Genomic DNA, 11,744 nt, shown 5'->3' on the forward strand with positions numbered 1-11,744 from the left:
ATTTCTAATGGCTTTTATCGCCAAGTATCAAAATTAAGGGAGCTGAATACAAATACAAATTCAAATACAATATAATATTTGAAGATATTAAAGTGATTGCTGTCAGTTATATTGCAGTATATTACTGTAAAATTGTTCATGTATGAATATGCTCACTTCTGAGCTTGTATGTTTTCCATATGTCCCATTAGCCACATTTCAGCATGTCAGCCATTTTCAACATGGCTGCCGTTTTTGAGCCTTTTACACCAATTATTGCCATATAATGTCACCAATTTTAATAACTTCATCCTATTTATGCAACTTTAAATTAATAATATTTTACAAGTAAATCAGACACCAAAACTGAATCTGAGGACTTTGAAGATGAGAGTAACACAAGTTTTGTCAATTGGAAGGAGGTAAAGATTGTAACACTGAGTTTGTCACACATCGATTTTGCAGTCTTCTTAATGGTTAGTGTTATCTTCTGTTAATTTTTAAAATCTGTTTTGCGGTTTAGTTAGCTTCCACCAGTGTTTTTGTGTTTAGTGTTAGCTTACGCTAGCTTTTTTATGTGTAGCAGTTGAGCATTAGGTTTTGCTATTTTTAAAATGCATTTAGCAGTTTTGCATAATTTTAACCATTGAAACCAGGAAAGGAAACAGAGAAGTGAGGAAAAATGTAAGATTTCTATGGTTCAACATATGTAGCCTATGGTTTGACCACAAACACATTAATTTCATTTCCAATGTTAGTGCAAAAACAAATTTTCCTGGTCAGTAAATATAATATTTAAATTATGTGTGATGTGAAACTGAAAATATTCATTTTTGATAAATATTTGCAAATTCAGAACAAAAATAAATTTTCTTTTATGACCACAGCGGCCATCTTGAATTTTTCAGTGGCTGTCTCTTTTTTTGGAGCCCCTAAAAAACTGGACCAAGTTAAGTTCTTGTATCTATCTGCATATGAAAGATTTTGCTGAATTATTCAATTATCTGCTGCACTATTGTGTAAATCACTATACTTCCTCTCCTCTAGAGGATACAGTAGTTCAAGTCAAGGCGACCGACGCAGACGACCCAAACACAGACAACGGACAAGTCAGATACAGTCTGCTGAATGGCCGGACCTCTGATTTATTTGAAATCAACTATGAAACAGGTAGGCACCTGCAGCACTATAACATTTTCTCCATGCTAAATTTTTTTTTTTTTTTTTGAACAGCTGTAAGACTATTTGTGCTTGAAAATGAGTCAGAGTTGACATCAAAGATAACACCTTGCCTGTGTCTTGGCAGGTGTGATCACCTCTAAGGTAAGCAGCCTGGACCGGGAGACAAAGAGTCAATACGTGGTGGTGGTCCGGGCTCAGGACATGAAAGGAAGGGAGTCTGGCTGCATTGCCACCACCTCAGTGGCCATCACCATCACTGACGCCAATGACAACATAGCGTCTTTTACCAAAAGTAAGCAACAGTCAGCTAATTCTTTAGCAAACATATATATATATATATATATATATATATATATATATATATATATATATATATATATATATATATATATATATATATATATATATATATATATATATATATATATATATATATATATATATATATATATATAATGTGTTATTTTTGTGTTTGCTTTCTGTCATAAGGAAAATATGAAATAAGTGTCCCAGAAAACCTTAAAGTTAATGAGAAGATTGGCATCCTGGAGTTAATAGACTTAGACGAGGATGAGAACAAGCAGCCCATCTTTTCTATTCCAAGTGGCAATGGGAATGTATTCAGCACCAAACCCAGTAAGGATAACAACTGCATACTGGTGCTCAAACAGGTAAGAGACTTGGAGGGGAGAAACTGATGAGATAATGTCTCAAAGCAGTCTTGTTTTTAATTCACAGTTATGTGGTGTAAGATATTTTAAATCTTTATGGTTCAATTCATTCAGATTCTTGGTTAGGGAGGAATTTTAGTTTGAAAATGTTCTGGATTAGCCTGACCATTGGCTTTCACCCATTGAAGTGGATATCTGTGGTTGAATTTCAAACTTGCCAGTCAGCAAACAGAAGAAGTCATGAACGATGACTTTGATTTTCTGCACTGTTTTAAGTTTAAAGTCTGCCTGTAGTTTTAGCAATGAAACCCATTGAGAAATTACCTCAAGAAAACTATCGGCAAAAAATATATATCTGCTCTCAGCTTCTGTAGAAATCTGACCCATTCAGATCACCACATTCGAACTGGCTCAAATCTGAAATTCTGAAATGTAACTTCTTAGTATAATGTGACTTACGTACACAGCTGATGATACACTGAAGTATTTAAGGCGAAGATCTTGAAATATATTGTCTGTTGCAACAAAATGCAAGCAAGATGGATTTAAACATGTCCAAGAGAAAAAACAGAAAACAGCTCTGCCTGTGTGTTGCACATGAATTGTCTCCTCCAGCTGCACATCCAAAACATGGATGAGTTTCTTCTAAATTTAATCCATGAAATAAGTGAAAACCGCAGAAAATTTGTAACACTTGGGTGCTGAAATGTTGGAGGCCCAGGAACTGATGGAAAACTCTTGCAGGAACATTAAAACCCGAGAGTAAAAATACATTCCGCTATCACAGAACATTACAAACATGAACGAGTCGAGTAGTAGGATGATAGCAGTGAGCTCTGACAAGATTTTCGTAAATTCTCATACACCAATACACTGACATCCTTATTGTGTTTTTTTTTTTTTTTTGATCATGCTTCCTTACATCTACTGCCAAATAACGACAGCATAAAATGCAAACCTGGAAATAACACAATACATTTTTTTGTAGTAATACACAACACAGTGTTTGAGCTGCGTTCTTCTGGTTGGAGAAGATATTTATCCCTGCAGGAATTTCTGAAGGTTTACTTGTCAAGATAAAGTATTTAGGGCTTCAGAGAGTTGAAGATGCACTATTGTAAAATAAGCAGGGTAATAACTGGCTCCCATGCTGGCCTAGAACCAAATTGGACTCTGATCTGTTCACTCGCCCCTCAGCTCTGTAGCCACTCTTCATCTTCCTCACCGTCTGTATTCACAAAATAAACCCAGCTATCGTCCACGCCGCCGCCGTCAAGGTTTCATTGCTGCTAAGGTGTTTGCTAATGCCTTTATATAGCCTGCGACTGAGCAGCATTATGACTGTGGATAATCGTGTTAGAATATTCCCATCTATCTGTTTTGTCCTTTCTGCAGATGAAAATTTGCTGTTGTAATGCAGTAGAAAGAAAATAACAAACAGGATAAGAATGGCTTCGCTTGTTCAAGATAAATAAAAATCAGCGTAAAGCAAAACTTCTTTGATTAGGTATACGATCACAAAGGAGGAACATGTTGGTTTTTATCTTTTACGTTCAAAAAAATTCTTCTTAGGGTGCTGTGGTGGCGTAGGGGCAAAGCACAACCCACATATTGAGACCTTGGTCCTCGTGCTGGTGGTCGCAGGTTTGATTCCCAGCCTGGTGACATTTGCCGCATGTCTTCCCCCTCTCTCATTGCCCTCTTTCCTGTCGAACTACTTTCAAATAAAAGCCACTAGAGCTAACAAAACCTTTAAAAAAATTCTTGTGGGGAAACAGTGACATATTTAAAAAGAAAATTATTCTGATGTTTCAAGTGTGAAAAATAAGTTGCTGTCACTATTGAGGTGGGAATTTAACATTTTAGGAAGTGAGAAAGTGTGTGTAGTACCAAAGCTTGAAGTCAAGCTGCGTCTTTAACAACCTTGGAAAGATTCAAAGTTGATGCTATAATGAAACAAATTAATTTTGAAACGTCATGTTGAAAAAAACAAAGCAATAAAAGTCTAACCTTAAAAAAAGTTCACAAAGAATAGAGATGCTCAACCTGTCTTTTAATCTGAATTTACTTAATCTGCTGTTACTGACATATTTTGTTCTAGAATGGTTTTACATTCACAAATATATTTTATTTCCCTGTGTTGTATACGCTAACTCAGTTATACTGCTACAGTTTTCCTCACATCCTCACTTTTATTAACTTTAATACTCAAATGTTTAAGTCACAGTGATCTTTTGACATATCATTTACATTGCGATTATATTTAGTGAATTGACCAAATGACTGAGCAGCTTTTATTTGTGAATAGCACCGTTAGCATAGCTAGCATCACTGACTGTAACAGTGTCTGCACACATTGAGCCTCTCATATTTTCAGGGGTTTAGGCACCACATTTTCCTGTGAATGGCTGAAATATGTCTGTAAAAATATCTATTTTAATAAATTAAAAGATAATATACCTTAATATGAATCAATACACTCAGTGGAAACCATGTTGGCACTACTGCAGAAGCTAACTGCAGTCTTCCTTATTTCCATTTTTGCGGAAACACCCAATCAAAACCAAGAAAAATAAACACAGCTCTTTGATTGGCTGACTTAGGTGTCAGCCAATAGGATATTAAGTACGACTCAGTGGTAGAACTGGAAAGTTTTCATGGGTGTGGCCAGGCTGATATCATCGCTATCTCAGTGGTGTTCAACAACTGAAAGGCCTAGACTGCTCTAAATTTTTATGCAAAACAAATATTTAATTTTTCTCCGTCAGTAGAAGGCTAACTCTGCAGGTGTCTAGACATGGATCGTTAATTAATCTAACATATTAATCTAATGACATTTATGAAACATCTGTTTGGCCGCTAAGTTTACAGATTTAACCCTAACCCTAAAAGTATTATATATACTTTTAATATTTAAGTATGAAGCAACTTTTCAACTGTAAAGTAAAACTCCAAAAATGTGACCCAACATCCTGGAATGATGTCAGTGTTTGCTTCAAATCCTATGTTAGATCTCTGCTGAGAACATTGTCTCATAAATGAAGAATCAACCAGACTATTTGAAAAAGCTTTAGCTGACGTTTTGTAAATGATTGAGTCTCCTGGGTTGTTTTACGTTTGCATCCTTTTCACACATGAAGTTCTCAGCCGTTCCCGTTCAAATAAATGGAGGTGCAAATGTGCTCCTGCTCAGCAAAAACAAGAACGCTCATGTTTTCACATGCTCTCTGGAGGATGAATCCAGCGTTAGAACAGATTGACTTCAAATGTGCAAATGACATGATGTCAGAAGGTTTAAAATAGCAGCGGCTCACTCACCTCCACTCCTCTCTGCAGGCTTTAGACTACGAGTCGCGGAATAACTACACCTTCACTGTCAAGGTGGATGAACGGCTACAATTTTCTCCAGCAGAAAACCTCAACATCGCAAATACAACGGCACAGGTAAGTCCCTCATCGGCTAGCGTAAGCAGAGCTGTAAGTAAATTGAAAGTTCTACATTTCTGATTTAGAGATTGGATCTCACTAACTTTCATTCTGTATTTTGTTAATGTTCAACAAAAAACACAAACACCCTGTTTTAGAAATGAAGACACATTTCTAAAATAGGAAATGTTTTAGAAACACCCCAGAAAACAGAGTTAGATGCATACATTTCTGTGCAAAAGTCTTAAATCAAATCTAAATTTCCTCTCATTTTCAGACAAAACTATCAGCTTTCAAACGAAGATTTTCGCACAATACATTACTGCATCATTATGGAAAATAAAAATTATATTGAGTGTCAAAACCTGCTTGAATTTCCACTCTTGTTTTTCAAATCCAATTATGTAAAAGATATAAAGTCAGAATGTTATAAAGAAACAATTTTTTTTTACAGTGATTGTGATCGAATGAGGATCGAATGCGCCCTCATTCAAAAGCAAAAATGGGAAGTTTCACTTCTTTTTCTGATTATTAAACAGGATCAAGTTTAAATGCCAAAAAAACAAATTTTGGGACATTTTTATTATGAGAAAAGGAAAATCAAACTTAACCCAAATGAAAGTTTAATGTGTTTAATGTGTGAGCGCCGGAGATAGGGTCACAAATAATCCCATAAAATCAAGATGTTTAAGTTTAGGAAGGTTTGAACTGGGATGTTTTGAAGGAATCCAGAATGTACAATCATCAAATAAATTGACTGTGAACCTAAGAGGGCAGCAGAGGTGAAAGTGAAGTAGAGTATTCAGATCATGTCCAAATCAAAGCGTTTCTCTTCTGTAATATGCTGCAGGTGACCATCAAAGTGACGGATGTGGACGAGCCACCAATTTTCACTCACTCCATCTACAACTTCAGCATTCCAGAGGAGCAGATGGAAAAAACAATATTGGGGAGAATCCAAGCCAGAGACCCAGATGGAGTCAGGAAGCGCATAGAGTACGGTTCCCTTTGCAGCTGAGTCCAGCTGTGCAGCCACTCGTCCTGCTCATCACTAGCTCTCATTGTTTTCAGGTACTCCATCCTGGAAACGGGCTTACCCTTTAGGATCGACTCGACCTTGGGTCAGCTGTCTGTTCTGAGGAGGCTGGACAGAGAGGCGGAGGAGCAACACATGTTTAAAGTTAAGGCGCAAGAGGAGAATGGCGGTACGTCACACATCAACACTGAACCAACACGTCCTCACAAAATAAAGATGGGAACATGTGTGCATTTTTTTAAACAATGGAAATTTGAAAGTGTTAAAACGGACGGTATTTTTGTTTCAGTCAGGTTGTGACACATTAACAGGGATTTTATCACAGATTTAACATGTTCCTGTAACACCTGCTTCCACCACTCTGGAATTGGAGACTAAGCAGGAAAATCACATTAGCAAGTCTTTTTGTTCACACACAGCTTTCTGTATTTTTAGACAAGCAAATGAATGAAATCCAGAGATCTATTTTAGCTGCTTGTCACAACGTTTAGGGAGCACAACGGTCCCCCGAGCTTTGACTAGGTCCTCCATATATAAAACATGTTCTTGTGCTGGAGATATTTTTAAAAACAGAGACAGCAAAGAGAACTATCAGCAGAGGAGCAAAGCAAAAGAAGTTGTAAATGCATCATAAGAGACACTTTAATAAAAAACAATACCTGTCAAACATGGAGCACGTAAATAGAAAACTTTTCAGTCACTTGACCTTAATCAGATGCGTCACAGACGCAAATTGCTCATAACTAATTATAATCACAGCTAGTCACTGCCAGACCCGTCCGCTAAAAAAATAATAATCAAGAGCTCTGATCAGGACTCTGAGCCTAAAACACAAAATCTAATATTTATAAGCAGAAAAATTCAAATAGATTTGGGATCTCGGTGGAAATTTAGAGGTTTTCTAAGTGACAATTAATTTTTTAGCTGAGTGTTCAATAATGTAATCCTCCATAGCTTCCACTGCAGGAATTTTAAATAGTTTGCAAACAGCAAAAGAAAATATGAGTGTATGATTTTAAATTTAATTGTTTCTCCTAAGAGTCTGAGAGCACAGCGGTCTTTGATTGGACCTATTTGTATTGTACTTCCATCGGGTTTCATGTATGTTCAAGGAAACCACATCATCACTGACACTTGATGCTATTCTAGCTGCTTTTAACTGAATAAAAGTTGCAGTGTATTGATTTTTTTGTGAGGATTTGGATTTTGTGTGTATTTTTTCGGTTAACTGAGTCTCTCTGTTGTCACGGCTACCCCTTTATTGTTTTCAGCTGTCCTTTGTTTTCCCTGATTATCTCCCTATGTATTTAACTTCACTTGTGTCCCCTGCTCTCTGTTCGATCCTTGTCTTATGTCATTTGTCTTTGCAGTCATGTGTCATGTCTCTGCGTTCCTCCAGTGCTACCAGTTTGTGAGTTCTTAGCCTCATCCTTCACCTGTGCTGCAGGTGAAGGATGCAGCACAGGTGAAAATGGTGAATACAACTAAGAGTATTTCTGTACTCTTAGTTGTCACCATTAAAATCACCATTTTCACAATAATCTGAGTTCACTGTGTCTCTACCTCACGTCAAACAATCCACAATTTGTGACATTTTTAGAGTTAAACCTCCCTGTCATGAACCAGTGTGGACAGTATGACCGTCTCTACTTAGACATTCTTAGGCTGCCTAGCACATTTTTGACCTTAATTTTGTAGATTGCAGATGCAACATGCAGCAGATGTTTCCTTAAGGAAACAGACTTCTGTATAAAAGTACTAGAATGGTTACAGACTTAAAGTGTTGCCCATAAGTTCTGCCTTGTTCTGAACAGACTACTCAATCACTCAGCAGCGGCCACTATTGGCTCTACAGAGCAATTCAGTATGGCTCACTGCGCTTCGGTACGCTACGCTAAGGTCTGGAGTATGCAGGAGGAAATTGCTCTAGACTGGCAATGGCTTTAGACTACCCTAACCCAGTGTAGGTATTTAACACAAACACCTACACTGCAGAAATGCTAAATCTTACCAAATATCTCTGTTCTACTCTCTAGTGCAAATATGATAGGTATTTTCTCAACCTACATAAAAAGAACCACAGACAACATATGAGTTTTCAACCAAGCTTTCAAGAAAGGAGAAGTCGCAATGTACAGCTCCTGCGAGCCATTCACTGCGGGTTCAGTTGAATTAAGACAAAACTGACTCGTAAGTAACTCGTCAGCAAGACGTAGGAGCTTCTTTTAAATCAATAATTCCTCAATGTGTATGAAAACGTACATGTCTATTGGCAGGTTATTTCACTTATGAGAAAACTTGATATAAGTGAAATAATCTGCCAATAGAAGCACTTTTGATCATTGTTAAGGAATTGCTGACTTAAAACAAGCTCCTATAACTTGCTGAAAAGTCACTTGTAAATTAGTTTTACAAGTGACTGTAAAAAGGTATTTACGTGGAACTGTAAAAAGGTATTTACGTGAGAAGCTAAACCAAAACTCTGTATGATTTTGTGTTTTGCAGTGAAATGTTGCGTCACACCAGTGTAACAACAACCATAAGGCACAAGTGTGTCTTGTGTTTGTGTCAAGGAGTCTCATTTTTCTATCCTCCAGTGTTGGACCGTGTTGTGTCTATAGTACTTTATCCTGCAGATGTCCCTCTGAACAGGGCCCAGGGCAGTGCAGAACAGGTCGCTTTAACAGGCAATGTTTCTGGACAGTGTCTGTTTCCGTTGTCTGCTTACTATGAAAACTAGTGTAACAAACCACACAAGCCCATGTAACAGTATCACTGAAACCAAGACATGAAGCCAAAATGGTAGAGCACATAACATCAGAACTGCATTAAGTCAGCTTTATTGTTGCTGTGTATTGTTTTCTTTTATTGTAGTTAAAAGGCCAAAGTGTTTCTACATCAGTGGTTTAACAAACATCTCGCCTTCATCTGCATTTGTGTTTTATTGATAAAACTTTGCTTGAAGTTGATGCATTGTTCTAACTTGTGTTAAATCCCTTTTCACTCTACAATTAGCCACTATGCTAGGGTAGTAAAGCAAAGTGGCTAAGCAAATGCAGAGTCTCACTTTACTTTTGACCTGAGAGATGTTATCTATTGCAGATGTAACTCTTTGTCGAGACTAAATATATAAACTGTCTGTAAAGAGTAAAATGTGGCGACAGGTTGAGGCATCATGTCAGTAAGAAGCCGAGTTTACTCAGTGCGCTGACTCTCCTGAAAGCCACTGTTGAGAAAATAACAGAAATTACGGGAAAGGCAAAAGCAGAAGAAAACTAAGCAAGAATTTTCTGGTTCATTTACAGAAACGCAGCTTATGGAAAAACTGCTGACATAAAACCACAAAAACACCCAGATATTCATGAAATGTCTCTCCTCTGTAGGCCTGGCGTCATTTGCTGATGTTTTTGTAACAGTTCTGGACGTCAATGACAATCCACCTGAACTGATTGCCAATGATATCTTTGTGTGTGAGAACGACGTCAGAAACACGGTGAGAGGAGAACATTCTAAATACAGTTTGGTTACTTTTAGATAACAGGCATTTGCATTTAACTCAATTTTATCTTCTCTATCTGGTGTTTTGTATGACATAATTTGCTACAGTCTGTGTGTTACTTGTTTCCTGTTTTTAGGTGATCGGTAACTTGGGAGCCTCGGACAAAGACGATCAAGCAGCTAGCTTCACTTTCAGTCTCGCTCTTCCCAGCTCCAACTTCTCCATCAGAGACCACGGCAGTGAGTGCTTGTAATAATTACCTTGCTCTGCTGCTTCTTTACCTGTTGATCCAAGCAAAAAGGGGAACTTGCAGAGGGCCTGCTAATTTGTTGCTAAGTAACAGATGAAACTATCGGTGTGACTATCAGAGTGCTCAGTGTTGATTAGTTGTAACTGAGTGCTTTTGTAGTGCGTTTTGTGCTTCATTATTCCTCAGAGAATAAAGATGGTCACAGTTTCTTCACTGATCCTCTGTTTTATTTTTTATTAATTTTTTTTAATGAAGTACAGGGCATTTCAGAATTAATTTAATGAGAGCCAATCTTTGCTCTTTTGGCATAAAACACTATTTTAGAAAAAATAGGACTGCTTTTATGAGTGGCAGACACGTTGCAATGGATAAAATCTTATTGTTTACATCTGTAAATTTTGCTTATGCAAAACGCTGAAGGGCAAAAAGGCGATTATTTTCTTTGCCATCCATGGCCACAGCTGCACTAGAACAAATCAATTAACAAAACAAAACCTAGAGATGAAGTTGTGATTCATTCAGGTCAGTGTGTCACAGCAGAGAGAAAAACCATTGAGGAACTCAAACCACTCCTAATTCTTTTTTCTCGTTCTATGTCAGTTACATTACACACAGATGAGTTGCCATAGCAACTGACTGATAACTCTCAGCTGTCATGTTTCAACACCAAAAACCACACAAAAATTTCCCACGCAAAGAACAGAATCTGTTACAGTTTAATGTTTCTGGGCTTGATGCTTATTTTGTGATTATTAATAATTTATCATCTAAACACAGTGATGGTTGATTAGTTCATCTAATTTTTACTGCTTTGAAACACACCAAATTCTGCAGCACAACTACTTGTTACTGTTGTCAAAGTTAAAGTTAAGCTAGCATAACTAAACTACTTCCCGCTCCATCGCTATTTTTTTATAATAAAATTATTTCCTGACCTTGTTGTTTAGTTGTCATCGTGCTGGCAGTAGTAAAACATTTAGGATTTAGTTAAGTTGACAACATGACTCCTAAAACTGATGGTGGTAAGGAAGCAGCATGCTAGTAGCCCCGCCTCCCCACACTCCCTAAATACAGTCTTGGTGTTTGGTTTGCCAGCTTTGATTTTCCAATTTTCTTCTTGTTTTTTTTTTTCCACAACATTTTCATTTTATTTTTAGTGCAGGGCCTGTTTTTTTTTTTCCTTTCACCTATTAATCGCTGTCATGCTCAATGGATAAATCAAAAAGGGATAGGTATAAATACCACTTTCAAAGATTACAAAAAATTATGGATATTTGGAACCTGTAAATGAAAATATTAGTGGTGATGTAAAAATTTGGTAACACTTTATTTGAAGGGGGTTGATAGATATCTTAAATCGTAATTACGGATATGTGTCCCGTCAAATGACAGATCCAGTTACGTCATTTGAGATATCTTGAAAGAAATTTTGACTAGTCAAAATGTAATTGAAGATATCTTGAATTATTATTTTTACTAGTCAGAATGTTAATACAGATATCTTAAATTACCATTCCGGATAGTCAAAATGTAGTTTTATCTTGTCAAAATGCATTTTTAGATATCTGGGTAACACTTTATTTGAAGGGGGGTGAATAAGACTGACATGACACTTTCATAAACATGACATAACACCTGTCATGAACATGAATAAGCCTTCATGCATATTTATGACTTTTGTCATAAATATTCATGAAGACT

General features: G+C 36.9%; 1 protein-coding gene and 1 long non-coding RNA gene across 2 annotated transcripts in view; one reads left to right on the top strand and one right to left on the bottom strand.

Annotated features, from left to right (window-relative positions):
* LOC107834574 (uncharacterized) overlaps window positions 1–393 on the bottom strand; it is a 23,351-nt gene extending 22,958 nt beyond the window's left edge. Inside the window, exon 1 of the long non-coding RNA XR_001660370.1 lies at window positions 380–393. This is a non-coding gene — a long non-coding RNA (uncharacterized LOC107834574). The remainder of the gene's footprint in view (window positions 1–379) is intronic.
* The window catches only part of cdh5 (cadherin 5), a 57,838-nt gene that overhangs the window by 4,067 nt on the left and 42,027 nt on the right, over window positions 1–11,744 (top strand). Inside the window, exons 3-10 of the mRNA XM_007542266.2 lie at window positions 1,027–1,149; window positions 1,286–1,453; window positions 1,651–1,832; window positions 5,169–5,276; window positions 6,109–6,254; window positions 6,330–6,463; window positions 9,678–9,787; window positions 9,930–10,032. Of these exons, the coding sequence (XP_007542328.1) occupies window positions 1,027–1,149; window positions 1,286–1,453; window positions 1,651–1,832; window positions 5,169–5,276; window positions 6,109–6,254; window positions 6,330–6,463; window positions 9,678–9,787; window positions 9,930–10,032 (1,074 nt within the window). The remainder of the gene's footprint in view (window positions 1–1,026; window positions 1,150–1,285; window positions 1,454–1,650; window positions 1,833–5,168; window positions 5,277–6,108; window positions 6,255–6,329; window positions 6,464–9,677; window positions 9,788–9,929; window positions 10,033–11,744) is intronic.

This window comes from Poecilia formosa, unplaced genomic scaffold (genome assembly GCF_000485575.1).
Source record: "Poecilia formosa unplaced genomic scaffold, Poecilia_formosa-5.1.2 Scaffold670, whole genome shotgun sequence".
Classification (NCBI taxonomy): domain Eukaryota; kingdom Metazoa; phylum Chordata; class Actinopteri; order Cyprinodontiformes; family Poeciliidae; genus Poecilia; species Poecilia formosa.